At 37.5% G+C, this 27,923-nt stretch overlaps 1 protein-coding gene across 1 annotated transcript in view; it reads right to left on the reverse strand.

Annotated features, from left to right (window-relative positions):
* Cylc1 (cylicin 1) overlaps positions 1-24,439 on the reverse strand; it is a 31,737-nt gene extending 7,298 nt beyond the window's left edge. Inside the window, exons 1-2 of the mRNA XM_027432936.2 lie at positions 24,282-24,439; positions 5,039-5,092 (exon numbers count right to left, since the gene is read on the reverse strand). Coding sequence (XP_027288737.2) covers positions 5,039-5,092; positions 24,282-24,439 — 212 coding nt within the window. The remainder of the gene's footprint in view (positions 1-5,038; positions 5,093-24,281) is intronic.
* Positions 24,440-27,923: the final 3,484 nt, after the last annotated feature.

A 27,923-nucleotide genomic window follows, 5' to 3' on the forward strand; every position in this document is an offset into this window, starting at 1 on the left:
TATGAGTATAGCAGAATATCACTAGGCATCATTACATTGACTTTTTTCCAGTCATGTTTGGTTCTGTCCTAGGTCTCTGGGCCATATAGCTTCTGTGTCCTTGTGCTCCAGGCAGTGTCAGCTGTGGGCTCCCTCTTGTAGTGTGAGTCTCAGTCTGGACTAGTCATTGGTTGGCCACTCCTATAATCTCTAAGCCACTCTTACCACAGAACATCCAATAGGCAGGACATACTGTAGGTTGAAAGTTATGTATCTGAGCTGATACCCCAATCCCCTGCACTGGAAGTCCTGCCTTGATTGAGGAAATGGCCAGTTCAGACTATGTGTGCCTTATTACTAGCAGTTTTAGCTGTGGGCATTGTGTAGATTCCTGGGAATTTCCCTTGTAACAGGTCTCTATCTCACCCTGAAATGCTCCTCTTTTCCAATTATCTCTTTCAATACCCTCTCTCTCCATCACTGTCCCACCTTATCCTTCATGTTTGCATTCACATCTGTCCACACACTGTCCATGAAATATATTTTATTTAATTTTCCCAGGGAGATCCCAATGTCTACTTACTCTTCAGCCCTCCTGGTTTCCTAGCCTCTCTAGGTCTGAGGATTGTAGCATGGATATCCTCTATTTTGCAGCTAATATCCACTCATAAGTTAGTATATACCACATTTGTCTTTCTTGGTGGGGTTACCTCACTTGGGGTGATTTTTCTAGTTCCATCCATTTTCCTATTAATTTTTTGATGTCATTGTTTTCAACAGATGAATAATACTCCATTGTGTAAATGTACTATATTTTCTTAATCCATTCTTTGTTTGAAGGGCATCTAGATTGTTTCCAGGTTCTAGCTATTATGAATAAAACTGCTATGAACATAGTTGAGCAAGTATACTTTCAGTATGATTGACTATCTTTTGGGTATATCCCCAAGAGTGGTATCACTGGGTCTTCAGGTAGATCTATTCACAATTTTCTGAGAAACTGCCCTACTGATTTCCAAAGCAGCTGTACAAGTTTGTAGTTCCACTAGCAATGAGAAGAGTGTTACTCTTATTCCATATCCTTTCCAGCATGAGCTATCATCAGTGTTTATTTTTTTTAGTTTTTAAAGTAAAAGTTGTACTTAATTTTGCACTGTATCATCTACATATAAATTTGTGACCTAGAAAAAAAGGCCTAACACTGTAACCAATACAGTATTCATTATCAGCACCCACCAAGCCTGATACTCCCCCTCAATGTTATTTAATATCATACTTTCCAAGAATGCAATATTAGTTTTGCTATTTAAACTTTACATGTATAAAACTTATACACACACACACAGACACACACACACACACACACACACACACACACACACACACACACACACACACCTTGGTGTGTAGCCTCTTTAGTTCATATTTGTGTAATTTGCCTTGCAGCAAATATTTCATGTGGTTTAAATTTTTAAATTATTACCCAGAATTATATTATATAGATTTAAAATAATAATGATGTAAGAATATTGTCATGGAGTGATGGGTCTTTTTTATTGTTTGTACATTTTCCTGTTTTGAATATTCTATTACACACATTTTCAGTAAATGTATATACATTTGAGTTTTGCCTGACCCCAGACCTAGAATTGCTATATTAATGTAAATTGCTATATTTTGCTCTTGTGGAATTAAATGGGATGGTCAAAGGTGGGAGGGACTGAGTGGAAGATCAATGAAAGAGATATCTTGATAGAAAGCAACCCTGGGGTTAGGGAGAAAACTGGTGCTAGGGAAATTTCCAGGAATCCACAACAATGACCTCAGATAAAAGTGTAGAGAATGGAGAAGATGCCTGAACTGGCTTTCCTCTGTAATCAGATTGGTGAATACCCCAACTATAATCATAGAGCCTTCATCCAGTAGTCGATGGAACCAGATGTAGAGATCCTCAACCAAGTACCAGGCCAAGTGCCAGGAATCCAGTCAAAGAGTGGGAGGAGAGAATATATGAGCAAGGGATGTCAATATCATGATGGAGAAATCTACAGAGACAGCTGAACCAAGGTTGTGGAAACTCATGAACAATAGACCAACAGCTGTGGCACATCCATGGGACCAAACTAGGCTCTCCATATATGAAAGTCAGTTGTGAAGCTTGTACTATCTGAGGAGTCCCTTGCAGTAGGACCAGAATCTATCCCCTGCTGCATGAGCTAGCTTGTTGGAGCCCATTCCCTATGGTGGGATGCCATGCTCAGCCTTATTGCAAGGGGGAAGAGCTTCATCCTGCCCCAACTTAATGTCTCAGACTGTGTTGACTCCTCATGACCTTACAAGTTGGGAGGAGTATATGAGGGGTGGGATGGAGAGGATGCACGGGGCTAGGAGGACTTGTAGGAGGGAAAACTGTGGTTGGAATGTAAAATGAAATTAAAAATAGATAAATCTATTTTAAAAAAGAAAAAAAATCATTCAAAGACTGCTGAAAAATGGACTTCCCTCATTTGTTAACAGGAAAACCCAAATGTAAGCCACAGTGCAAGAATAACGACTAAAACATAACTTGTGCAGTATGAGTACTAATCAGGAAGAAAAACAATTGTATCCTACATTGTCAGTGGTTTGATTGCCAATTGTTCATTCACTCGAGAAAGCTGTCATTAGTGTTTTTGATCTGAGCCATCCTGATAGGTGTGATGGAATCCCAGGGTCATTTTGATTTGTGTTTCCCTGATGGCTAAGGATTTTCAATATTTCCTTATGTGCTTCTTATCCATTTGAGACACCTCTGTTGACAATTCTCTGTTTATATCTGTATCCCATAATTGAATTGAATTTTTTTAATGTCTAGTTTCTTGAGTCCTTTTTGTATTTTGAAAATCTTCCCTCTGTTAGATGTGGAGTTGGTGAAAATCTTTTACCATTCTGTAGGCAGCCATTTTGTCCTGTTGACAGTGTCCTTTGTCTTACAGAAGCTTTTCAGTTTCTCAAGGTCCCACTTATGAAGTGTGGATAATAGTGTCTGTGCTATTGGTGTTTAGGAGACACATGAGTTGTCTCCTGTGCCAATGCATTCAAGGTCTTTTCCCACTTTCTTTTCTATCCAGTTCAGTATATATGAGTTTATGTCGAGGTCTTTAATCCACTTGGACTTGAGTTTTGTGCAGGGTGAAAGACAAGGATCTAATTGCATTCTTTTACCTGTAGGCATCCATTAGAACAACACTGTTTGGTAAGGGTTCTTTCTTTTTTTTCCATTGTACAATTTTGGCATCTCTGTTGAAAATCATTTGTCCACAGGTGTGTGGGTTTATATCTGGATCTTTGATTCAATCTCATTGATGTGCCTGTCTGTTTTTATGCCAATGCCATGTGTTTTTTTATTACTATACCTCTGTAGTAGAGCTTGAATTCAGGGATAGTCATACCTCTGGAAGTTCTTTTATTGTACAGGATTGGTTTACCTATCCTAGGTTTTGGGGATTTCAATATGAAATTAAGTATTGTTCTTTCAAAATCTGTAAAGAATGTGTTGGGATTTTGATAGGAATTGCATTGAAGCTGTAGATCAGTTTTGGTAATAAGGCCATTTTTTTTTGCTGTGTTAATCTTACTGATTCATGTACATGGGAGTTCTTTACATATTCTGATATCTTCTCCATTTTTTTGTCTTAAAAAGACCTTAAGTTCTTGTTACATAGGTCTTTCACTTGCTTAGTTAGAGCTACACCAAGTCATTTTATATTACCTATGGAGATTGTGAAGGATCCTGTTCTCTGATTTCTTTCTCAGCCGATTTATCATTTGTATATAGGAGGGACACTGATTTTTTTAGTTATTCTGTTATTCAGCCACTTCACTATAGGTTTTTAAAAATTAGCTGTAGGTATTCCCTGATAGAATTTCTAGGCTTGGTTATGTATACTGTCATATAATCTGCAAATGTGATACTTTGACTTTTTCTTTTCCAATTTATATCCCCTTGATTTCCTTTAGTTGTCTTGTTGCTCTAGCTAGAACTACCAGTACTATATTAAACACACATATATTATATATATATATTATATATATATATATTATATATATAGAGAGAGAGAGAGAGAGAGAGAGAGAGAGAGGGTGGAAGCCTTGTCTTGTTCCTGATGTTAATAGAATTACTTTGAGTTTCTCTCCATTTAATTTGATGTTAACTATAGCTTGTTCAAAATTGTCTTTTTATGTTTATGTATGTTACTTGTATTCCAGATGTCTCCAAGACTTTTATCATAAAGGAGTGTTGGATTTTTGTCAAAGGCTTTTAAAGCTTCTAATGAGGTGATAATGTCTTTTTTCTTTAAGTTTGTTTTTACGTTGGATTACATTGGCAAATTTTCATATGTTGAACTATCCCTGCAATCTGGAATGAAGGATATTTTGTCAATGTAGATGATCATTTTGATGTGTTCTTAGGTTGTACATGAGTATTTTATTGAATATTTTTGTCAATATTCCTGAGGGATGTTGGTATATAATTCTTTGTTGAGTCTTTGTTTGGTTTGGGTATCAGAGTGACTATGGCCTTATAAAAGAATCTGGCAATATTCTTTCTGGTTCTATTTTGTGAAATAATTTGAGAGTATCGGTATTATCTGTTCTTTGAATAATATCCAAACAAAACTACTAGATTACAAATTTCTCTGCTACAGCATCCAGGTTTTACATTTTCTGGGAATTAGAACTTGCTTTGTCAGGTTTATATAGCAAGTACTTTACCACTATGCCATGTCTTAAATGGGTAACCATCTTAATAATATTTGTGATGTCAGGGATTTTGAATTTTAAAATTTAAAGGAAAATAAATAAAAGAGGTAACTATATTTTAGATAGTAAATTAAAGCTAAAACATGTATGAACACAACAAAATAATATATGTGACAGGAGAAATGAAAGATAAAAGTTTCAGACTGTTTTAAAAGTTTAGATGAAATATAAAATTCCTTACAACTAAATACAAAAATTAAATAATGGAAAACAAAATATGAGATATTATAGACACATTCATTACTAAAAAACTAACCGGCATGAAGAGCTTGAGGTCTGAGCATCTTCGTTGATCAACTTTTCCTTTTCCCTGAGTAAGAAAAAAATAATCATTACAAACTATTGAAGAAATAGAAAAAGTGGTGATCAGTGAATGTTAAAATGTGTCTGGAAATGGATCCTACTTTTAGAGTGTCTGGAACAGTGATTCTCAACCTTCCTAATGTTGGGGCACTTTAATAAACTTCTTCATGTTGTGGTGAGCCCCAACCATAAAATTATTTTTATTGCTACATTGTAACTGTAATTTTGCTGCTGTTATGAATCATAATGCAAATATCTATGTTTTCTGGTGGCCTTAGGTGACCCCTATGAAAGGGTCATATGGCCCCCAAATTGTTGAAACCCATGGGTTGAGAACTGCTGGCCAAGGGAAATAAACCATGCTGACACCTCAATTTTAGTTCACTGAAATGCATTTCAGATTTCTGATTCCCACAGAACCATAAGACTGTATTGTATAATAAACTATTTTGTCTTTTATAAGCCATTAAATTTGTGGCAATTTTCCACAGCAATAACAGAAAATTAATAGAAATCTTGGTATCAGTAAAGGGTGTTACTGCAACAAATATTGCAACATGTGTTTGGAGTTAGATAGTAAAAAGAGGCTAGAATCATTTTAAGGAACATGATAGAAGAAGCCAGATTAAATTGAGCACATAGCTAGTATAATATATACATATTAAATATTAGTAGTGAAGAGACTAGACTAGGTGAGAACCTGGCTTTCCTATGGTGATCATAGAAAGTACTAAACTTGTCATGGTAAGATTGCTTAAGTATAAATACTTATTTAATTTTTGAAGTAATAGTTTGGATCATTGCTCCTAAGGGCTTAAAGCTTTTGTATCACTGAATATGAAGAAAAATATTACTGTTCCAAGTTTTATTAAAAGAAGTAAAAACAGGTAGATTATTTACAAAATAGCGATTTCAATGATATTGCTTTTGGAGACCTGAAAAGAAGTTCAAAGAACAGCAGATAAAGCATGTGTTAAGGAATACTTAAAAAGTGAAAAACCAGAATTTGATGTAAATGTGAACTTTAAGGAGACTGCCAGTAAATTTGGAGGAATTACAAGCATGCTATTATAGGAGGCTGGAATAAATGGTCTATTGTCATATAATGGCAGAGTCATGACTGAATTGTTTTTCTATAGTTATACAGTAGGAAATCACATCTTGTAAATGATAACCTGGAATTTAAACAAGAAGGTATCCTGTATTCTCTGATTGTTAAAGCAAAATATGAAAGGGAAGAATAAAGTCTAGGCAAAAGCTACTATACAAAACATGAGGTCCAATTATTTAGAAAATGACTATTTAAATTTTAAAATGAGTTAATATTAGTGGACACAGGATATCACTTTTAACCAAAAAATCTATCTTTAATTGACACCCACTTGCAAAGAAAAATTAGTTTTCTGCAATGGAGTATCACTGGGTATATTAACCATACTTCAAGGTAGACCCACATGGCCAGCATGAGATTGCCAACACAAAGCAAACTTAATGAATTTTTGTAGACATTTGTTTCTTATTGCTTTGTTTGATCACGTTTTAATCTCACTGTTTTTTGGTGTATATTGCAGGTTTAGATCTTGCATTTTTTAAGGTTTTCAATTATGTGTATCTGTGTGTATTTCTTGTGTTTTTTTTTAAAGTTTTCATTCTGGTTTTGTTTGCCTGTTTGTTTTCCAGAGAAAGACAGAGAGAGTAGAGGTGGTGCAGTTGAGTGGATGAGGAAGTGGGAAGGATCTGGGAGGAATTGGGGGATAGGAAACTGAGATCAGAATATATTTTATAATTTTTTCAATGAAAAGAAAAAAGAAGCTAACATTAAAAGGTTTCTTGTAAGGGAAGTTTCCTCTGGGAAGAATGACAAGTGTATGTCTGTATGATAGTTACTAGTATTGAAGATTTTGACATCAGACTCATGAATAGGTCCAGTCATTTCTATAAAATCCAGGAATAGAAAACAGATTATGCATGAAAAAATCTGTCTTTAAAGGCACAAATCTTCATGAAACATAACCAATCCATGAATTTTTTGAGAATAGTAGGCCACCAGAATATCTGGAAGTTTGAACTGTGATAGAGAAATAGCAAAAAAAAAAAAGATAACATAATTAAACTGTCAAAACTTGTGCTAGCAAGATGGCTCACAGGGTGAATGTTCTAGCTACTAAGTCTGTTGACCTGAATTCAATATCCAGTACCCACATAAAACCAGAAGGAGAGAGACAACTTCAATTTCCTCTGATGCCCCTGTTCATTCAAACACACACACACACACACACACACACACACACACACACACAATATCGACTGACAAAAATATTACTTCTCAACATTATGTTCATAGGGAAAGGGAACTTTTAGGTATGTTTAGCATTTTCAAGACTAGCCAGAGGTTACATAGCATATGGCATACAGGAATAGGAATCCAGTGCATGTGGCAGTAGAAGCACAAAATCCCAGGTATTAGATTCCAGATGTTGCTTCTGTAGAGGGGAATAGCCACACCTATTAGTTACAGCATACCTCTCCCATCCTATGCTTAAGATGATCTGAGTTAATGCTTTATACTTTATACCCCTTATATCATATTTACTATCTTTACTACACTGCTAAACTAATAGCACACAGCAATCCAAAGATAGGCTGGACAATATGAATTACAGACATAACCTATTTGTAGTAATTTCACTGATCTGCTAATCTCAGAAATCCCTCCCATTTAAAAGTCTAAAAGGGAAGTATTTCCTTTGATTTGGGTTGTTGTTGGATTTTCTATCCCAGCTTCCTTTTTGCAAGTGACCAGAGTTACCTAAGGACATTTTACTTGAAATCCATCTCAGCACTTCTTTCTTTCAAACCTTGTGAATGAGAAATTCAGTTTTCATGAATTTCTTTGTGGGGAACTTTCTATTTATCTACTTAGCCTGCTGCATTTCCTTCTCTCCTGACCAGGCTTTTGCTCCATAACCAGGCTTTTAACACTACTTCCAGGGTTCTAGTGACCCTCTAGGATTTATGTCCTATTCTAGGGTTCTATTGGCAATTCTAGGCTTTCCATCTCTGGAACTATGGTGGCCTTTCTGTTTTTTCCTATAATATTGAGTTTCTGGTGGTCCTTCTTTATTTGTCCGTTTATCCTACTCCTAGGCTTCTGACCATTGCTTTCTAGGGACCTGCTCTTACCAGCCATTCTGCTCTCTCTTCCCTCCCACACGATAAATCTCCATCCAGTATTTACTCTCCTATTCAATACAGTGATTGAAGCCTTATCTAGAGCAATAAGACAATCAAATGGATACAAATATGTAAAGAATAGTTCAAAGTATCTCCACATTCAGATACAATTCAATATATAAGATACTCTAGGATTACATAGGAAAACACTTAGCTCTAATTAACTCAAGGGAGTAACAGTATACAAAATTAATATACAAAAGTCCGCCTTTCCTATATACCAATGAGAAACAAACTGGAACAAATATCAGGGAAAGAATTCCATTCTTAATATTCATTCTTAATAGTACACACACACACACACACACACACACACACACACACACACACACAGAGAGAGAGAGAGAGAGAGAGAGAGAGAGAGAGAGAGAGAGAGAGAGAGAGAGAGAGATACCACCCCTGGAAATAAACCTTACCAATCGTGTTGGTTAGTTTTTATTATTTGCTTGTGAGATATTTTGTCTTTATTGCTGATTCATGTGGAAAGACCAAGGGATGGACCAACCATCAGCAGCAACATTCCTGGGCACATAAACCTAAGCTGTATAGGATAGCTAGATGAGCATGAGCCAAAAAGAAAACCAGTAATCAACATACCAATATGGTCAATGTTTCACTTTCTTCTTCTATGCTCCTGCCTTCAGTTCCTGCTTTGGTTCCCTAAGTGATAGACTATTATGTGAAAATTACAGCTTAAATAAACAATTTCTTCCACATGTTGCTTTTGGTCAGAATATTTTATCACACTAACAGAAAACAAACCAGATGCCAAGGAAATAAAAGATCTCTACAATAAAAATTGAACAATACATGGGAAGATGGAAACACCTTCTCTGTTCACCATTAGAAACTCTAGTGTTATGAAAATGGCCATTCCATCAAAAGAAATCTACAGATTCAATGAAATCCCCACCAAAACTCCAGGGTATTTCTTTAAAGACTTAAAAAAATAAAACAAAGTTTATATGATGGCACAAATGACAGAGGCAGAAAGATTCAGACAAGTAGTAGAGAGATGGATATAGGGAAATGAGGGTGCATGAGAAGTCTTAATTAAAATAAGTAAAATAAAAAATAAATAAAATAAAATAAAGCATTGTGAAGAAGCTATATATAGACCAACAATACTGTAACTCAGTTAAAAATATGAGAGGCAGCAGTAAACCATATGTGATGTGACAGGGTGAGACAATAATGAGGGTAAAACTTAACTGGAGATGAAGGCACTGGCATGGGAGAAAGGGAGTTAGGGTACAGGTTAAGCAAAACTAACAAGGCTTATGACAACCTACTAGTTTGTAAGCTGATTAAAACCTTTTAAAATTAGGTTGAACATATGCATCCCACATGGATGAACAATGTTGCTTCTGGAACACCATGTTATTAAATGGCAATCTCCATCCCAGGCATATGTTACTTCCCTATTGGTCAGGAACATCCCTTAGGCACTCAAAAGAATATATAGGCTATTGCCATTGCTTTTGGTTTCCCATCATAACTAGATGGTCTCATCCTGTTGCTGAAGACACCACACATCTTGGTTACAGGACATAAGGAAATCAATCTTTAATTGACAAGAACATTTCCTCCAGGATGCTTATCTTTCTATTGCTGGAAAATACTATGCAGGTTGTTCAAAGAGAAAAAACATTATTATCTTACAAAATTCAAGACCCTGCATATTACAACAATGAACTGCCAATCAATATGTTCCCACTTGCTCAATAAGGACAAGACTGGTTATTGAGGTAAATGACTGCTCATCTTGTTTGGATTTGAGGCTTACTCCACAGGAGGGAATCCATGCAAGGTACTATAGACATGATCACACTCTATAGCTCCGGAATTCATTTGTCCTAAGGAAGAACCTACTTTTGTTGCTTTTCTAAACAGTCATTTTGTTAAATTACTTTATGAATATTTGTGCTTATATCTGTAGGTTTGTGTTATTCAGAACGTTGGACAGAGAAACATTTTATTACAGTGGGTTATGGTTAATGCAGAAACTTACAACTGCTTTAAGTGCTGAGAACAAGGAACCATGAGTCCTTAGCTGTAAGTGAGATATCTACATCAACTTGAAATTGAGGATTAGGGACCAGAAAGAATATAAGAGCTAGAGGAGAGAAAGGCATTCTAAGAAACATTGTCTTGTGAACATTACATGGCTGTTACATATATAAACTCACAGCAGTTGGTCACTTACAAAAGATTTGCACAAGATTAAACTAGTTAAAATTCCAGAATGGATATGAGACGGGATACCACGGCAACATATTTAGCCAACAACCTATTGGCAGTGGATGGATGGTGGGAGAAGACACATTTTTCTTTGGGGTTGTGTACTGGAAAGTTTCTCATACCTCAGAGGATAACTCCACATCAAATGGAGCACTAATTGGACTTAGAGGATTAAAAAATTAATAGTAAACTCAAGTAACTTAAAGAGGAAATCTAAGCTTTTAGAAAAACAAGAACAAACCAAACCCCAAAGCAATAGATGGGGAGAAATAAATGGTAGAAATCAATGAATGAAAATGATACAAACCAGAAAGTTAACAGTGAAACAGAGAATTGGTTATTTGTAAAAATAAACAAAAACAAGAAATGTAGAGAAATTAACTAAAATGAAGAGAGAAGAACCAAATTAATAAAATTTGAGATGAAAAGTCAGATATCACAATAAATACTAATACAATTCAGAGAGTCATGAGAACATCCCTCACAATACTATATTACATGAAGTTGGAAAACCTAAGACAAACAGATGAATTTCTAGGTGCATGTGGTTTAAGAAAGTCAAATCAATGTGAAATAAGAAATTTCAACAAATCCATAACCAGGAATGAGAGTAAAGCATCAATTTAAAGAACTTCTCAATTAAAAAAAAATGATTAGAAAGCCTAAGACAAGTTAGATTCAGTGTAGGATTGCACCAGGCATTCAAAGGAGAACTAACACCAGTACTAAAATTTTTCAATAAACTACAAAAGAGGGGGCCACTTACAAACACTTTTTGTGAAGCCAGTAATATCTAAATAAGTAAACCAGATAAAAAGCACAAAAAAGAGAAAATTATGAGCTGGTCTCCATAATGAACACAGATACAAAATTTCTGATTGCAGTACTTGAAAAAACTGAATCCAAGTTCACATGAAAAATATCATTCACTATGACTATGCTTGCTTCATTCCAGAGATGCTAGGATGATTCATTATATGCAGATTAACAAAAATGATGTTTCATATATAGTTTTAAAAGGCATAAATCACATTGTCATCTCAGTAAATTCTAAAAGGGCCTTTGACAATATATAATATCCCTTCATTATGAAGCCCCTAGATGTATTAAAGATGGAGGGAGCATATCTCAAGACAAAGACCCCACCTACAACGTGTCCTACCTATAAGATGTGCTGGGTCAATGGTGATGCATAGCTTGTGGTAGTGGCTAACTAATGTCTGATTTAATGTGAGACCCATCCCACAAGAAGGAGCCCATGCCCTACACTGCTTGGGGCGGGGGCAGGAAACAGACTGTATAGCCCAGAAACCTAGATTAGATCCAAACATGACTAACTCCCTAAAATAAAAAAATCAATGAAATGATTCCTAATAATATTCTGCTATACTCATAGACTGATGTCTTGTCTAGTCATCATCTTAGAGGTTCCTCTAGTAGCAGATGGGATGAGGTATATAGCAGCCCACAATCAGGCATTATGTAGAGAGAGTCTAAATTGGAGGTCTCAATTAGGTGCCTCCTGTAGGAGCTCAGGGAAACTCTTAGACAGAGGGGCAAAAGAGGGGAGGAAAGATTGTACTAGTCAGAGGGGATGAAGGAAGCAGGGATAACATTGCCTACTGAATCAATTAATCAAGGCTCATATGGGCTCACACAGACTGAAGTGGCAAGCACTAGACCTACTTTGGTCCTCTTAAGTTATGACTGTTAGCCTGGTGTTTTTGTAGGACACCTAACAGCGGGTTCAAGCACAAAAGAATAGGAAACAATCAGACCTTCTGAGGTCTGTTGGCTACTGGTTCTGAGTTGAGACTGAAAGTTAGAAAGACTAGGTGGGAGCTTGTAGAAGTCTGTTGGCCCCTCTGGGGAAGGACTGCAGAAATGCTAACAGTAACATTTTTAGGCATTTTATCAAGGTCCTTCCTCAGGGGAACCTGGTCATCCCTTCAATCCCTTCATCCAAGAGATTCTAGATCTACTAACTGGCTCAAGTCTGGGAATCAGTTCATTGTCAAAATTCCCTTCTTTTCATGACCCAATCCAATGAAAATCCTTTCTTTCAGTTGTTTGAGAATTTTTTTGCTTGTACAGGTTGAACAAAAAACAATGCATCTTATCTATTTCATACCTGGAAATGCCATGATTGGTTAGCAGCAAGGGTATATACAAGTTATGCCACCATAAAAATAATGGTGTACATTGATTTGCCTATTCTGGCTATTATGATAACTACAATTTTATTGGTGATTAGGTGCTGTCACCTGGTCCCAGCTACTCAAGGGCCCAATTTAACCCATCACATTTAATTCATCCAACTAAATAGCAGCATCTCCAACTCTAAGATCCAACACAAGGAAAGGGGCAACAACAAAGCTCTTCAAATGTCCTAGTGCCCTTCTCACTATTTTGTGTCTTATAGCAGTAGTGTCTTCTGAGCCTTCTTATTGTGGAGGATTGAGTTCTGTACTATGTACCCACTCTAGCAATGCAGTTTCCTGAGGACAACCCCTTCTGTAACAATTTGTTTTAGTCAGAGCCTCCTAGTGAAACCGAACACATGTAATGAATACTTATCTATACAAAGAGTATTAGAGAGGCTTACAGGCTGCAGTCTAGCTAGTCTAAAATTGGGTGCCTTCCAACAGAAATTCCAATAGCTGTTCAGTCTAAAAGGATGAATGTCTTGTCTGATTTTCAGTATATATCAGAACCCCAAAGAAGTAGACTCTAATGCCAGTGATATACTGAACCTGCCAGTAAAAGTGGGGGCAAGATGGCAAAGAGGTTATTTCTTCCTTGACCTGCATATGGGCTGTCACAAGAAAGTGTAGCCCAGATTTAGGGTGGACCTTCCCACCTCAAAGTATCTGGACTTAATGATTCAGACATGAAGTGATAAAAAGATGTAGGGGTGGTGGTTCCCACCAAATCACCCTTTAATTATCCTGTCTGACTGATGCAGAAGACAGGTGGATGATGGAGAATGATAGTTGACAATAAAAAGCCAATCATGTAGTGACCCCAATTGCAGCTGATATGCCAGATACTCACTTGAGCAGATTAACAGATTTTGTGGCACATGGTATGCAGCTATTGATCTAGAAAATGCTGTTTTCTCTGTACCTGTCCATAAGGACCACCATAAGTGATTTGTTTTCACTTGGGAGGCCAACATATACTTTTTACTTTATTTTTTGTAATTTTTTTTAGTTCACATTAGGAACAAGCTTGCTTCATATGTCAATCCCATCTCCCTCCCCTCCCCCAACCCCCCCACCTGTCCCCCCCACCCCATCCACCCTTCACTCCCCAGGCAGGGTAGAGCCCTCGATGGGGCTCTTAAAGTTAACTCAAGTATATATTAACTCTCCAGCTCTGTGTCACAACTTAGTTCTGAAGATTCTTGATCATCTATCTCTTCCACAAAATATCACATTGGTCTACTATATTGATGACATTATGCTGATTGAACCAAGTGAGCAGGTGGTAGCAACTACTTTGAACTTGTCAGTAACACATATACACAGCAGAAAATGGGAAAAATCCAGCCAAAATTCAAAGGCCTTCTATCTCAATGAAATTTCTAGGAGTCTAGTGGTGTAGGGCATGCAGACATACTTCTTCGGTGAAGGCTTACTCATTGCATCTGCCCATCCCTCATTCCACCAAGAAAGAAGCAGAATGCTTATGGGGCTTATTTGAGGTCTGGAAACAAACAGCACATTCTTGTTCTGCCCATATACAAAGCAACTCAGAAAGCTGCTAGCTTTGTGTGGGGCCTGGAACAGAAGAAGGCTCTTCAGCAGGTCCAGGCTACTGTGCAGACTGCTCTACCACTTGGACCATATGATCCAATAGATCCAAATAATCTCCAGTATGTAGATGTTAGTGGCAGATAGAGATGCTATTTGGAGCCTTTGGCAGGCCCCTATAGGTGAATCGCAAAGGAGATTTGGTATTTTTGACAAAGTCTTTACCATCATCTACAGATAACTATTCCCCCCTTGTGAGGCAGCTCTTGGCCTGCTATTGGGCCTTAGTAGAAAACAACATGCTACCAAATTACCATGCAACCTGAGCTGCCTATCATGAGCTGGGTATTAGCTGACCCACAGAGCTATAAACTAGGACATAAACAGCAACAATCATTATCAGATGGAAGGCATGTGTGTGTGTGTGTGTGTGAGAGAGAGAGAGAGAGAGAGAGAGAGAGAGAGAGAGAGAGAGAGACAGACAGAGAGAGAGACAGAGAGAGAGACAGAGAGAGACAGAGAGAGAGAGAGATTGGGCCCAAGCACATCTTGAAGGCACAAGTAAGTTACATGAAGCTGCCCAAATGCCTATGGTTTCTACTGTTGCAATGCCTTCTGCTCCCATTCATGCACCTACAGGGTCTAGGCCATGGGGTATGCCCTATGATCAGTTGACTGAGCAAGAGAGGACTAGAACATGATTTACTGATGGTTCTTTATGTAATGCAGGAACCACCCTGAAATGAAGAGCTGCAGCATTGCAACCCCTTTCTGGGACAATCCTGAAAGATGTCTGTGAAGAAAAGTCTTCACAGTGGGCAGTACACATGGTTGTGAATTTTACTTCTAAGAAGAAACGGCCAAAAGTGAGATTGTTCACTGAATCATGGGCTACAGCCAATGGTTTGGCCAAATGATCAGGGAATTGGAAAGTATATGATTGGAACATTGGTGAGAGATTGGGGTAAGAAGTATGGGGTGAGAGATCTTTGAATGGGCAAAGGATATGAAGATACTTGTGCCCTATGTAACTGCTCATCAAAAGGTGACTTCAGCAGTGAGGAGATGAATAACCAAGTAGATACGATGATGATCCATTATATGAACAATCAGCCTCTTTCCCCAGCAATCCCTGTCATTGGACAATGGGCTTACAAACAAAGTGGTCACAATGGCAGAGATAGAGGCTACACATGAACTCCACAACATGGGCTTAGGTATAAACTAAGTACTCTAATGACTATATTATTTCAATTTTTGCATATCAAAATGATTGAATTTTTACATTTGATTTAAATGAAGATATGTAGATATTAGTTGGTAGCTTCAATTCAAAACAGTCTACATTACCTTACCTTGATTTTAAAATTATTTCTATTTGTCTTTAAGATAGGATCGTTAATTAAAATAAACCAATACTGAAAGGATACAGTACCTGAAAATATTAATAACACTTGTCAATTTTAGATGAGTACTTTTTACACAATGTATCTTTTAAAAAGAAAAATGATGACTATATAGTAATTCTATCAGATATAACATGAAATCTCTTTATCCTATTTATCAGAATAAAAAAATGACAAAATTATTCTTACTCATAAAATTAAGTCTACTTGCTGTTTAGTACAACATAATCTTACCTTATATCTAGGTTTATATGTTTTTTGTCTGTTTTTTGAGACAGGGTGTCTCTGTGTAGCTTTGGAGCCTATACTGGCCACTTGCTCTGTAGACCAGGCTGGCCTCGAACTCACAGAGATCTGTCTGCCTCTGCATCTTGAGTGCTGGGATTAAAGGTGTGTGTCACCAACCCCTGGCTTAGTTTTACATCTTAAATAAGCCACACAATCATTACTTATTCCCATTCTGCCAAAACCAAGATATGGTTATAAAAAAAAGCCTGAGACTCAAAAAACATGGCTATTTACACATTTTTAAAAAGAAGCTGAACTGGAAAGCACTCAAGACAGGATAGGAAACTTATGTTTTTCTTTAAAATTCAAAAGTTAACCTATAAAAATGCACACATACCAGGTTTTTGTTTACGCATAACTATTTTAAGCTCATTAATCATTAGGAGTACTAAAAGTATTAATAAGAGGGCTTACAGTTTTGAAAGAGACATTTCCTTTGCTTGTCTTCTGCCAGAACCTCAGCATTAGTATGGCCTCAAACTGATAATGTTGAGTCATGACATCATAAAGAGACTCTGAGCTACAAAAATTTAAAGGGAAAGCACACATTATATTTTACACTGTATACATACATCTAAATATTATTTTAAAAATATGAATGTATTCACACATGTTTAAAACCATTAAGTAAGAGACTCAATCAGTTATTCATTAGCTCATCTTACTTGTTTGTTGAACAAATAACTAATTATTTTATGGCAAATTAATCAACACTAATTTTGATTGGGCATGTGTGTCCATGTGAGTGGATACATATGAGTGTTAAAGATGGAAAGAAAACAGAATATAAAATTTCTCTTAAAAAAGAAGCTATAACCAATTACAATTATTTCAAATTCAATCTCTGCTCTTTTTGAAAGTGGTTTGTATGATTACTGTGATATTTTTCCAAAAGAAGGAATTTTGCTTATTTTTGTACATTTTGAATTTCAAAAAGGTAAAATGTCTATTAAATTGATAGCAATAATATACTTCTGCAATCTGAAAACAAATGGTGCTTTTCACAAAGTTGTATAAAATTATCAGCTGCTGCTTGTCAGGGCTATTATAAATGTGATTGTTCATTGTTGAAACAAAACCTCTTAGGGTAGTATAATGATATGCACAGGAAAACTGGTTTTCATATATTATCATCTTATTTCTTATGAATATACAATATATTTTATGAACTTCATTGAGTAAAATTAATGTAATAACACACACAATTCAGTTAACTCATGTTAATTTCTAATTGATTTCTGGAAATCAGTAAATTGTCACTTCCTTCATTTCTGATTTTAGTTAATTTTCCAGAGCTTCCTTTGTCAACATTTTAAAATCTAAGCAAGGATTTTTTCTTCATAGGGGAAATGGCTCAAAAAAACACCGTTGTCTTGAAAAATCTCCCTGAATTTATTTATAGTGCTTTAATGGAGAATTTTAAACAGAAGTAGGAACCTAAGAGAGACATAAATCTTCCCCCAGAGAAGGGAAAAGCAACAAGATCTCCTGAGTAAATTGGGAGCATGGGGGTATGGGAGAGGGAGCTAGAAGAAAGAGAAGGAGAGAAGAGGAGGCAAAAGGAGGACATGGGAGAGCAGGAAGATTTAGTCAGGGAAAGAATAGAGTACAGCAAGAAAAGAGATACCATAATAGAGGGAGCCATTATAGGTCTAAAGAGAAATCTGGCACTAGGGAAATGTCCAGAGATCTACAAGTTGGACCTCAACTAACAATCTAAGCATTAGTTGAGAGGCTACCTTGCCCTTCTTCAATAATGAAATTGATGACTACCTTATATGCCATCCTATAGCCTTCATCCAGTAGCTGATGGAAACAGAAACAGATTCACAACCAAGCACTGAGCTGAACTCCTGGAGTACAGTTGCAGAGAGGGAGGAGTATTGAACAAAGGGATCAAGACCATGCTGGGGAAACCCACAGAAACAACTGACCTGAGCAAATGGGAGCTTACCAAAACCAGACTGACAGCTGAGGAACCTGCATAAGACTGATCCAGATGCCCTGAATGTGGGTGTCAGTGAGGAGGCCTCAGCAATCTATGGGGCCTCTTGTAGCAGATCAGTATTTGTCCCTAGTATACGAATGGACATAGGGAGCCCATTCCACATAGAGGGATACTCTCTCAGCCTAGACACATGGGGGAGGTTCTATGCCCTGCTCCAAATGATATGACAGACTTTGAAAGTCCCCCGTGGAAGGCATCACCCCCCTTGGGGAGCAGAAAGGGGTTGGAATAGGTGGTGGGGAGCAGGGGAGGAGGGGAGGGAGAGGGAACTGGGATTGACATTAAAAGAAGCTTGTTTCTAATTTAAAATTGGTCTAATTATAATTTAAAATAAAACGAAGAAGTAGAGAAAGTTTCTAGCACATTTGATGTAATCCAAGCCATCTTTCATGTATATCATATGTATTCTAATACCTGCTACCTCTTGTTCATTCATAAGTGAATCTTTTTTGGGTATATTTTATTATGTGTTTAAGTGACACAATTGTTTTTAATGGAGATTTTTTGTCATTTTTGTTTTATTTTAAACATTTTATTGATACACTCTTTACACATTTGTGAGGTACCTTATGATGACTTTATACCTATGTATGGTGTATACTTAAAACAGAGTAACTCACATTTCCATCCCTCAAGCATTTATGTGTTAGTTACTTTTAAGTGTTACTAACACTTATACTCTTCTATTAATTTTGAAGCATATTGTAAATTTTTGTAGAATGTTTCCCCTACCAGAAAATATTAATATTGAACTAATTCCTCCTATCTGATTACATTTTTACAGTTGTTCTTCAACCCTGACCTTATATTACTAAGTAATGTCCTCTAATAACTATGATTCTACCCCTTATTTTTAGAAAGTAATCATTTGCTTATACTAATGAATCAGTACGTAAGTAATCAAATTTCTTTACTTGGCTTATTGTACTTAGCATACTTTTATCCAGCTTTATGAATGTCTCTGCAAGTTATGGGATTTTGCTTTTATAAGGATAATACTCATCCATCAACAGATGCCTTGGCTACTGTGTATAGTGCTATGATATGCATGTGAGTAAAATTATTTCTTTGGTAGTAATTTTATTTCTTTTGACATGATGGGCTACTGAGGCTGTTGAATCATCCTGTACTTATATTTTTTACTTTTCACAATTTCATTTTTTGAAAACTTCATAAATGAAAACCACATCTATATCACTCTTGCTCCCTCTTCAATCTCTTCCTGTGTCTACTCCCTCTCTCTTAAATTCAGGATCTCTTCTTTAATTATTATTATTACATGTATATACAACTTGCTAAGTCGATTTAGTTTTGTTCATATGTACAATTATCTAGATTTTACCACTTGAAACTACAAAATCTTTTCAGAAACTCACCTCTGGAGGAGAGGCTTGTTCCCCTTTTAGCAACCACTGACCACAAATAGCTCTTCCTCTGGAAGGAGGGGTCATGCGAATTTTTACTTGTTTGTGATGACATTTTAACTGTTGTCATTATGTCTTTCTTGTTCAGGCAATCATATTGTTGAGATTTTATGGGTATGATTTCCCTGTCATGTCTAGGGAACACTATCCAGTAGCAGGCATCTGGGTGTTTAGCTCTTAAAATGTTTCCATCCCTATTTTCATGATTCTCCCTGAGCCTTAAGAGAGTATGAGAGAATCATAGAGTCTACCTAACAAGGAAGGTTCAAGGCTGGGCACATAGATCTCCTTGGGAAGGGGCAATAGAAGGGATTTCATTGGTGGATCAGGGATGAGTGGGAATGGGAACATGAGGAATCTTGTGGGGATGGTGGAGAGAACTGAAAGAGATGATTGGAATAGTGGGGTGCCTTTCAGGGTCATGTAGAAACTTGGTTCAAGGAAAACTCTCAGGAATCTACAAGGATGATCCCAGCTAAGGCTTCTAGCAATAGGTAATAGGTAGCCTTATCTGGCCATCTCCTGTGACCAGACAAGACTTCCAGTGGAGAGATGGGGCCACAAACCCAGCTAAATAACTTTCAACCTACAGTTTTTCCTGCCGTTGTGATGTACTGGGATTGGTGCCTACCCCAATTGTCATCAGAGAGGCTTCATCCAGCAACTGATGGAAACTGATGCAGAGAGCCACAGCCAAACATTAGGGGGAACTTGGGGAATCCTGCTGAAGAGAGGGAAGAAGGATAGTAGGAGCCAAATGGGTCAAGGACATCACAAGAAAATCCACAGAATCAACTAACCTTACCTCACAGAGACTGAATAAACAAATGGAATCTACGTGAGTAGCTTGGTCTTCTGATGGGACTCCTAACAGTGGGTCAGGGGCTGTCTCTGACTCATTTTCTGCCTTTTGGACCCTATTACTCATACTAGGATGACTTTCCTAGCCTTAATACAAGATGAGGTGCTTAGTCTTAGTGCAGTTTGATATGCCAGGTTTGGTTGATTCTCATCAGTGACCTGTTCTTTCCTGAATAGAAAGGAGGAGTATATGCAGTAGGGGACAGAGGGGGAGGTAGGGGGAACTATTGAGAAGAGGGGATGGAAGGGACACTGTGGTTAGGGGACTCCAAGAGGGAAAGGTGGCATGGGAGAGCCCCTGGCACTCATCTCTCTACCAGAGGGTGGAGGAGCAAGACAAGAATAGCGGCTTCAAAGAACTTTTTAATATTATTTTTATTTTGATAATCGTTCTCATTCATGAGACCATTGTTTAATTTTGACGTATTTTAAGATTTCTATTGTTCTTATTGTTAGTTTTTATTTTCACTCCATTGAAGTCAAAGAAATTACAGTTTGTTTCTGAATTATTACGATCTCTCCCCAGGTTTTGCCTTCTCTGGAATATAACCAGGAGATGGTGGCACATGCCTTTAATCCCAGCACTTGGGAGGCAAAGGCAGGCAGATCTCTGAGTCTGAGGCCAGCCTGCTCTACAGAGTGAGTTCCAGGACAGCCAGGGCTGCTACACAGTGAAACCCTGTCTCAAAGAAGAACAGGAAGAGGAAAAAGAATATAATTGAGCCAATGGACACAGAAGTTTATTTAGTGAAGCAAATTCAAAGTAAGACAAATTATAGTTCTGAGGAGAAAAATTGAAGCAGTTTGACCCTAAAGGAGAATTGCAGCCCATTGGGTTCTGTGCTGTGAATTTTTCTCCCACTCTGGTATCTTTATTATGTTCTAACCCTTTGAAACCACTTTCATTTCATACTATGTAAATGAGAATTGCTGAGGTTGGGATAGGATGTCCCATGTGTTTTTTTTTTTATTCTCTGCTCTTTCTTCTTACTACATTTATTGATAAACATGTATGCTTAGGGGGAAATGCTCTGGAGGCTTTGTTTTTGATGTAGTGAGAAGAATAGTTGTGTACCTTTAAGAATGTTTAACTACAAAGGAGTATTTTAACCGAAAGGAAACAGTTACAAAGATATGGTTGTAGTTTCTTTAATTATCTCAGAACTAATTCACTGCCTATCCAGTCAATGCATATCTAACACAGAGGGGTGCTTGTACATGATATTCTTTTCCTTTCTGCTCACAAGTGTTTAGCTTCCGTTCCAAAATTCCTTCTTTAAAGATTTGTGATTCTGAAATATTTCATGACAAGGGTGTTGACCTGCTCTCACAATTAGTTCTCACTGTACTGTGACATGGTTAACTTGACTCAAGACTCTTGCTTAACAGAAAGAGGGGTTTACCTTAGCCTCTTAGCTAACTAATGTCAGAGAGCTCAGGCATTAACTATGAAGAAGGGAACCCCAGAAATCTTGTCCTGCTTGATCTAAGGCAGAGTTGTCAGCATGCTGAAGAAGAGGGATTGAATATGATCATTGTTGGAGAATCTGCAGCTTAATAGCCTGAAGGCAAGAAGAAATGACTTTACTTAGAGGCTTAGTAAAGTGAGTTATGTAAAATCTGCAGTTTAAATTAAGGAATCTCAGTTGTGAGATGAGAGAAGATTGCCACATAATGATGGGAATAGCTGACCCAACAAGGATCTTTGAGCTGTTTTGAGAAGTTATCCTATAACTGGATATTAACTGTATTTTTTCTCAACAGCCCAGAGGTGTTGATGAAGAAACAGCAGGCCACATCATTTTCCTCATTTATTATTGTACTGGTTCTCTCTGACTTGCCTGACTCACACATCTAAGCTTGTTTAGTTTGTCAGAACACCTTGCTAATGAGCCTAATGCAGGTTGTTGTATCTCTGGTGCAGGTATAGTAGCCTCCCTAGGGTTTTGTATCAGTAATGAGATGTGCTCTAATGCTGCATTCTACGAATGAAATCTCGACCAACCAAAAATATTGTAACAGGGTATTTCTCAATCTAGAGTAGGTTAGAATTGTATTACTTATAGCCACATTTTCAAAAACCTAGAAGCAATAGCATAATCTTTTAAAATATTTTTATTATTTTTGAGATTATAATGTAATCACATCATTTTTCCTTTCCTTTCCTTTCTCCAAACAGTCCCATGTAGCCCCCTTGATATATATATATATATATATGCAACCTACTCAGTACATATAATGTTACTTGTATGAATTTTCAGGCTGACTCTTTGATATTGTATAAATAATTTGTGTGCTCTCTCTTCCCTGAGGAAGATCATTTGTCCTCTCTCTGCATTTCTCCTTTGCCTGTAGTTTGAAGCCTCAAGAACTTCCATCTATGTTAGTATTTCTATTGGTATCATGTTTAGGCAGCCATGTTTATGAATATATCTTATGACATTCTTAGGAGATACAAACTCCACAGCAATCTTTCTGTTTCTCTGGGTTTCACAATATTTCTTCCCCCCTTTATAAATGATCCTTGAGCCTTAGGTGCAGGAGTTGTGTTGTAAATTTATCAGTTTGAAATAGGCTCCTAAACTCTAAATTTTGGTCCTTAACGGTTTCAGTTTGTTGTGAATAGAGGTTTCTTTGATGATCTGTGAGAAATATACTTTATCTGTGGGTATAGGAACAGATATTTAGAATGTAGTTAGGAATTATGCTGGCTTAGAAAGTCTTGGTTAGAGGTTTCCTATAAGAACCATGCCTCATTAGCTCAAGATTATAAAAACTAAATCTCTGAAACTGTAAGCCACCCCCAATTAATTTTTTCCTTTATCCAGCACAGTCTTGATTGCTTTGCTAATCATGCCTCCCTGTCTACAACTGGATTCCAGGATATGACTCAGAGCTTAGCTGTGGGTGCATGCCTTTGCTTCCATCAGGTACTGGATAAAGGCTGTTCAGGGTACCTGGTTTGGTCCTATGTTGGTTCCCCAGCTGTCAGACTGGGATCCATGAATTTCCACTTTCTCAGGTCAGCTGTTTCTGAAAGTTTTCCCAGTATAGTCTTGACCTCTTTGTTGGTCTCTTCTCACTCTTTGAAACTGGATTCTAGCATTTGGACTCAGTGCTTAGCTGTAGATCTCTGTTTCTGCTTCCAGCAGCTACTGGATGAAGGCTCTAGAATGGCATTTATGGCAGTCATCATTCTCATTATAGGGGAAGGGCATTTAAGGTAGCCTCTCCACTATTGTTTAGGTTCCTAGTTGGGGGTCTTCCTTGTAGATTTCTGTACAATTCCCTACTGCCAGATTTCTCTTTAAACCTATAGTGGCTCCCTCTATTGATATGTCTCTTTTCTTGTTCGTCTCTATTCTTCTCCCCACTCAATCTTTCTGATCCCTCATGTTCTCCTCCTCCCTCCTCTTCTCCCATCTCCTCGAATGCTTACGATTTGTTCAGGACCTCTTGTCTTTTCTGCTACACTGGGGGAACATGCATGTCTCTCTTATGGTCCTCCTTGTTTCCTTGATTCTCTGGAGGTTTGGATTGTAGGCTGGTAACTATTTGTGCTATGTCTAATATCCATATATGAGTGAGTACATACCATGTCTGTCTTTCTGTGATGGAGTTACCTCACTTAATGGTTTCTTCTAGTTCCATCCATTTACCTGTTGAGGTTTGCTATGTTGCCGAGTATGTGGTCGATTTTTGAGAACGTTCCATGTGATGCTGAAAAGAAGATATATTCTTTTGTGTTTGGATAGAAAGTTCTATAGATGTCTGTTAATCCCAATTGGTTCATAACTTGTTAGTTCCTTTGTCTCTTTGTTAAGTTTCTGTTTGCTGGTCTTGTCCAGTCCTGTCCTTATATTTAGGAGCTACTGATTTTTTGTGTTAATCTTGTATTCTACCACTTTGCTAGAGGTGTTTATCATCTGTAGGAGTTCCCTGGTAGAATTCTTCAGCTCACTTATATAAACTATCATACCATCTGCAAATGGTGACAAATTGACCCATTTTACCCAGGAACAATTTGAGGTGTACTGGTATTAGCTCTTCTTTGAATTTCTGGTAAAATTCTTCACTGAAAGCATCTGGTCCTGAGATTTTTTGATTAGGAGTCTTTTCATAGCTGCTTCGATTCATTAGGGGTTTGAGGTTTATTTAAATTGCGTATCTGTTCTTGATTTAACTTTGGTAAGTGATATCTATCCAGAAAACTGTTCATTTCCTTTAAATTTTCCAATTTGTGGAGTACACGTTTTCAAAGTATGACCTGATGGCTCTCTGGATTTCCCCAGTGTCCATTGTTATGTCCCTCTTTTCATTTATGATTTTACTAATTTGCATGATATGTCTGCCTTTTGGTTAGGTTGGATAAAGTTTTGTCTATCTTGTAGATTTTTTTCAAAGAACCAACTCTTTGTTTTGTTGATTCTTTGTATTGTTTTCTTTGTTTCTATTTTGTTGATTTCAGGTCTCAGTGTGATTATTTCCTGGCATCTACGCCTCCTGGGTGAGTTTGCTTCTTTATGTTCTAGAGCTTTCGGGTATTCTGTTAATTTTCTAGAGGAGCTATGCTCCAGTTTCTTCATTTAGGCACTTAGTGCTATGAAATTTCCTTTTAGCATTGCTTTCAGAGTGTCCCATAGGTTTGGGTATGTTGTGCCTGTATTGTCATTGAATTCTAGGAAGTCTTTGATTTCTTTCTTTACTTCTTCCTTTACCCAGGAGTGATGCTGTTGAGCATAGTTGGATGTGTTCTGATACTGTTGTCTTCCCATCTCTTCTTCCAGTGGGTACAGATGGGGTCTCTCCCTTCCCCCTCTCTCTCCTGGAGGGTGGAGAGGCAAGGCAGGAATGGCTGCTGATTGAGCTGTACTGATTTTATGGGCATATATGCATTTGGCATGCTGTTAGTACTATTTTAATACTATTTCCTTAATGATAATAATGGGTTCTTCACTAGAGACTGTGATCTTCTAAGCCACAGGTTGTTGTGTTACCAGTGGACAATTTAAAAAACTCTGGGGAAGTTTGGGGTGCAGGTTAGTAAATTCGTACCTATTTTCATCGTGTCCCCTATGCAATGACATCTTCAATTGCAAAAAGTTTCTTACACAAAGCATAGTTATTTGTTACCTTTTATTCCATATCATTTGGCTATTTTACATCTATTAATTCAGAATTCAGAAATGTAGACATATTTCTGCTTACTACTGATAAGGATATAATTCTTATGTTAATTTGTATTGATTGGTATGTTCTTTTGTTTCTTTTTACTTTATTAATTCTTTTCATTTACTTTACATCCTAACTGCAGTTTCCTCCTCTCCTCCCATCCCATTCCCCACCTCCCTTTAGACCCCTGCAATCTACTTCTCCTTCTCTTTTCAGAAAGGGGCAGATATCCCATGAGTATCAACAAAGCATGGCAATCAAGTTGAGGCAGGACCAAGCTCCTGCCCCTGTATCAAGCCAGCACGGGGAGTAGGATCCAAAAATCCAGCTCAAGTCCCAGGGACATGAAAGGCCAATTAAGGAAGTACACAAACACCAAGTAAAAGAATAGCCAATATTTATTTAGGGAACTCACACACACACCAAAAGTTAAAGTGCTGCCATGGTCTTCTGCACTTGGAGGTGCAAGATGCTGCAATGCTGTACTATGGTCACATCTCAACCCATCACCCCAAAAGAGAGAGTGTGAGACCCCCTCCTCTTCTTTCTAAGGAAGCTACCCTCTAAGGCTCTGAAAGTATTGGTGGGAAATGAATTCCCACTTCAGGGACAGGTCCTGATCCCACTGCCAGGCGCCTAACAAACAGACAGAGCTACACAGCTGTCACACACATGAAGAAGGCCTCGGTTGGTCCCTTGCAGATTGGTCCAGCATCTGTGACTTCCTTAAAAGCCCATCATGACCTTGAGCCCCCTGGTTCATACAATCCTTCCCCCGTCTTCAACAGGACTCCCAGAGCTCTGCCCGGTGCTTGGTTGTGGATCTCTGCATGTGCTTCCATCAGTTATTGGATGAAGGCTCTATGATGACAATTAGGGTAGTCAACAATTTGGTTACAGAAGAGAGTCAGTTCAGGCACCCTCTTCCTTATTGCTAGGGGTCTTAGCTAGGGTCATCCTTATGGATTCCTGGAAGTTTCCCTTGTACCAGGTTTCTCCAGAAACCAGAACCTCCCATCAAGACATCTCATTCATTACTCTCTCCATCCTTCCCTCAATCCCTTTGGGTATATACCCAAGATTGGTATAGTTTTCACAATTTTCTAAGAAACTGCCATGTAGTTGGTTGTCTACTTGAACAGATACCTGTAGTTGTTTTTATTTTAAATCATTTACTCTTTGGGGCCACACAACCCAGCTCCCAGATAAATACATGAAGACTTATTCTTTCCTATGAATACCTTCACTTGGCGCATTTCTAACCAGCTTTTCTTAACTTAAATTATTCCATCTACATTTGCCTCTGGGCTTTTACCTTCCTCTATTTTGGGGTATCTTTTCTTTCCTTCTCATTCCATGTCTGGTTGTGTGGCTGGTGGCAGAGCCCTGACATCCTCTTTTTTCTTGGTTTCTTGCTCCTCCCTCTTCTTTTTTTTCTATTTCTATTTATTCTCCCTGACTGGCAGCCCTGTCTATCCATATCCTGTCTAGCTATTGGCCATTCAGTTCTTTATTAGACTAATCCAGTGTTTTGGACAGGCAAAATAACACAGGTTCACAGAGTAAAACAAATGCAACATAAAAGAATGCAGCACATCTTTGCATCATTAAACAAATATTCCACAGCATAGTATATCTTTAATATTATACAACACCAATATATCAATATCCAAGGTGGCTGTGCAAGTTTGTAATAGCACCAGCAGTGGAGGAGTGTTCCCATCACTATAAATGCTCTCCAAAGTAAGCTGTCATTAATGTTCTTCTGATCTTAGCTATTCTGACAGGTATAAGATGGTATCTCAGAGTTATTTTGATTTGCATTTCCCTGATGGCTAAGAATGTTGAACAATTCCTTGAGTGTATCTCAGCCATTTGAGATTCTTCAGTTGAGAATTTTCTGTTTAGATCAGTATCCACTTTTTAATTGGATTATTTGGTATTTTGATGTCAAGTTTCTTGAATATATCTATCTGTATCTATATCTATATCTATATCTATATCTATATCTATTTCTATATCTATATCAGCCCTCTGTCAGATATGGGGATTTTGAAGAACTTTTCCCATTCTGTAGACGGCTGTTTTATCTTATTGACAGTGTCATTTGCCTTACAGAAGCTTTTCAATTTCATAAGGTCCCATTTATTAATTGTCAATTTTCTCTATGCTATTGGGGTTCTATTCTGGAAGTGGCCGCCCATGCCAGTGCATTCAAGGCTATTTCCCACTTTCTCTTCCATCAAGTTCAGTATAATTTGATTCATGTTGAAGTCTTTGATGCACTTGGACTTGAGTTTTGTGCAGGGTGATAAATATGGACCTATTTGCATTCATCTACATATTGACATCTAGTTATATCTGCAAAATTTGTTGAAGTTGCTTTTTTAATTTTTTATTTAAATTAGAAACAAGATTGTTTTACATGTCAATCCTCATTCCTTCTCCC

The sequence above is a fragment of the Cricetulus griseus genome, chromosome X, assembly GCF_003668045.3.
Source record: "Cricetulus griseus strain 17A/GY chromosome X, alternate assembly CriGri-PICRH-1.0, whole genome shotgun sequence".
NCBI classification, from domain to species: domain Eukaryota; kingdom Metazoa; phylum Chordata; class Mammalia; order Rodentia; family Cricetidae; genus Cricetulus; species Cricetulus griseus.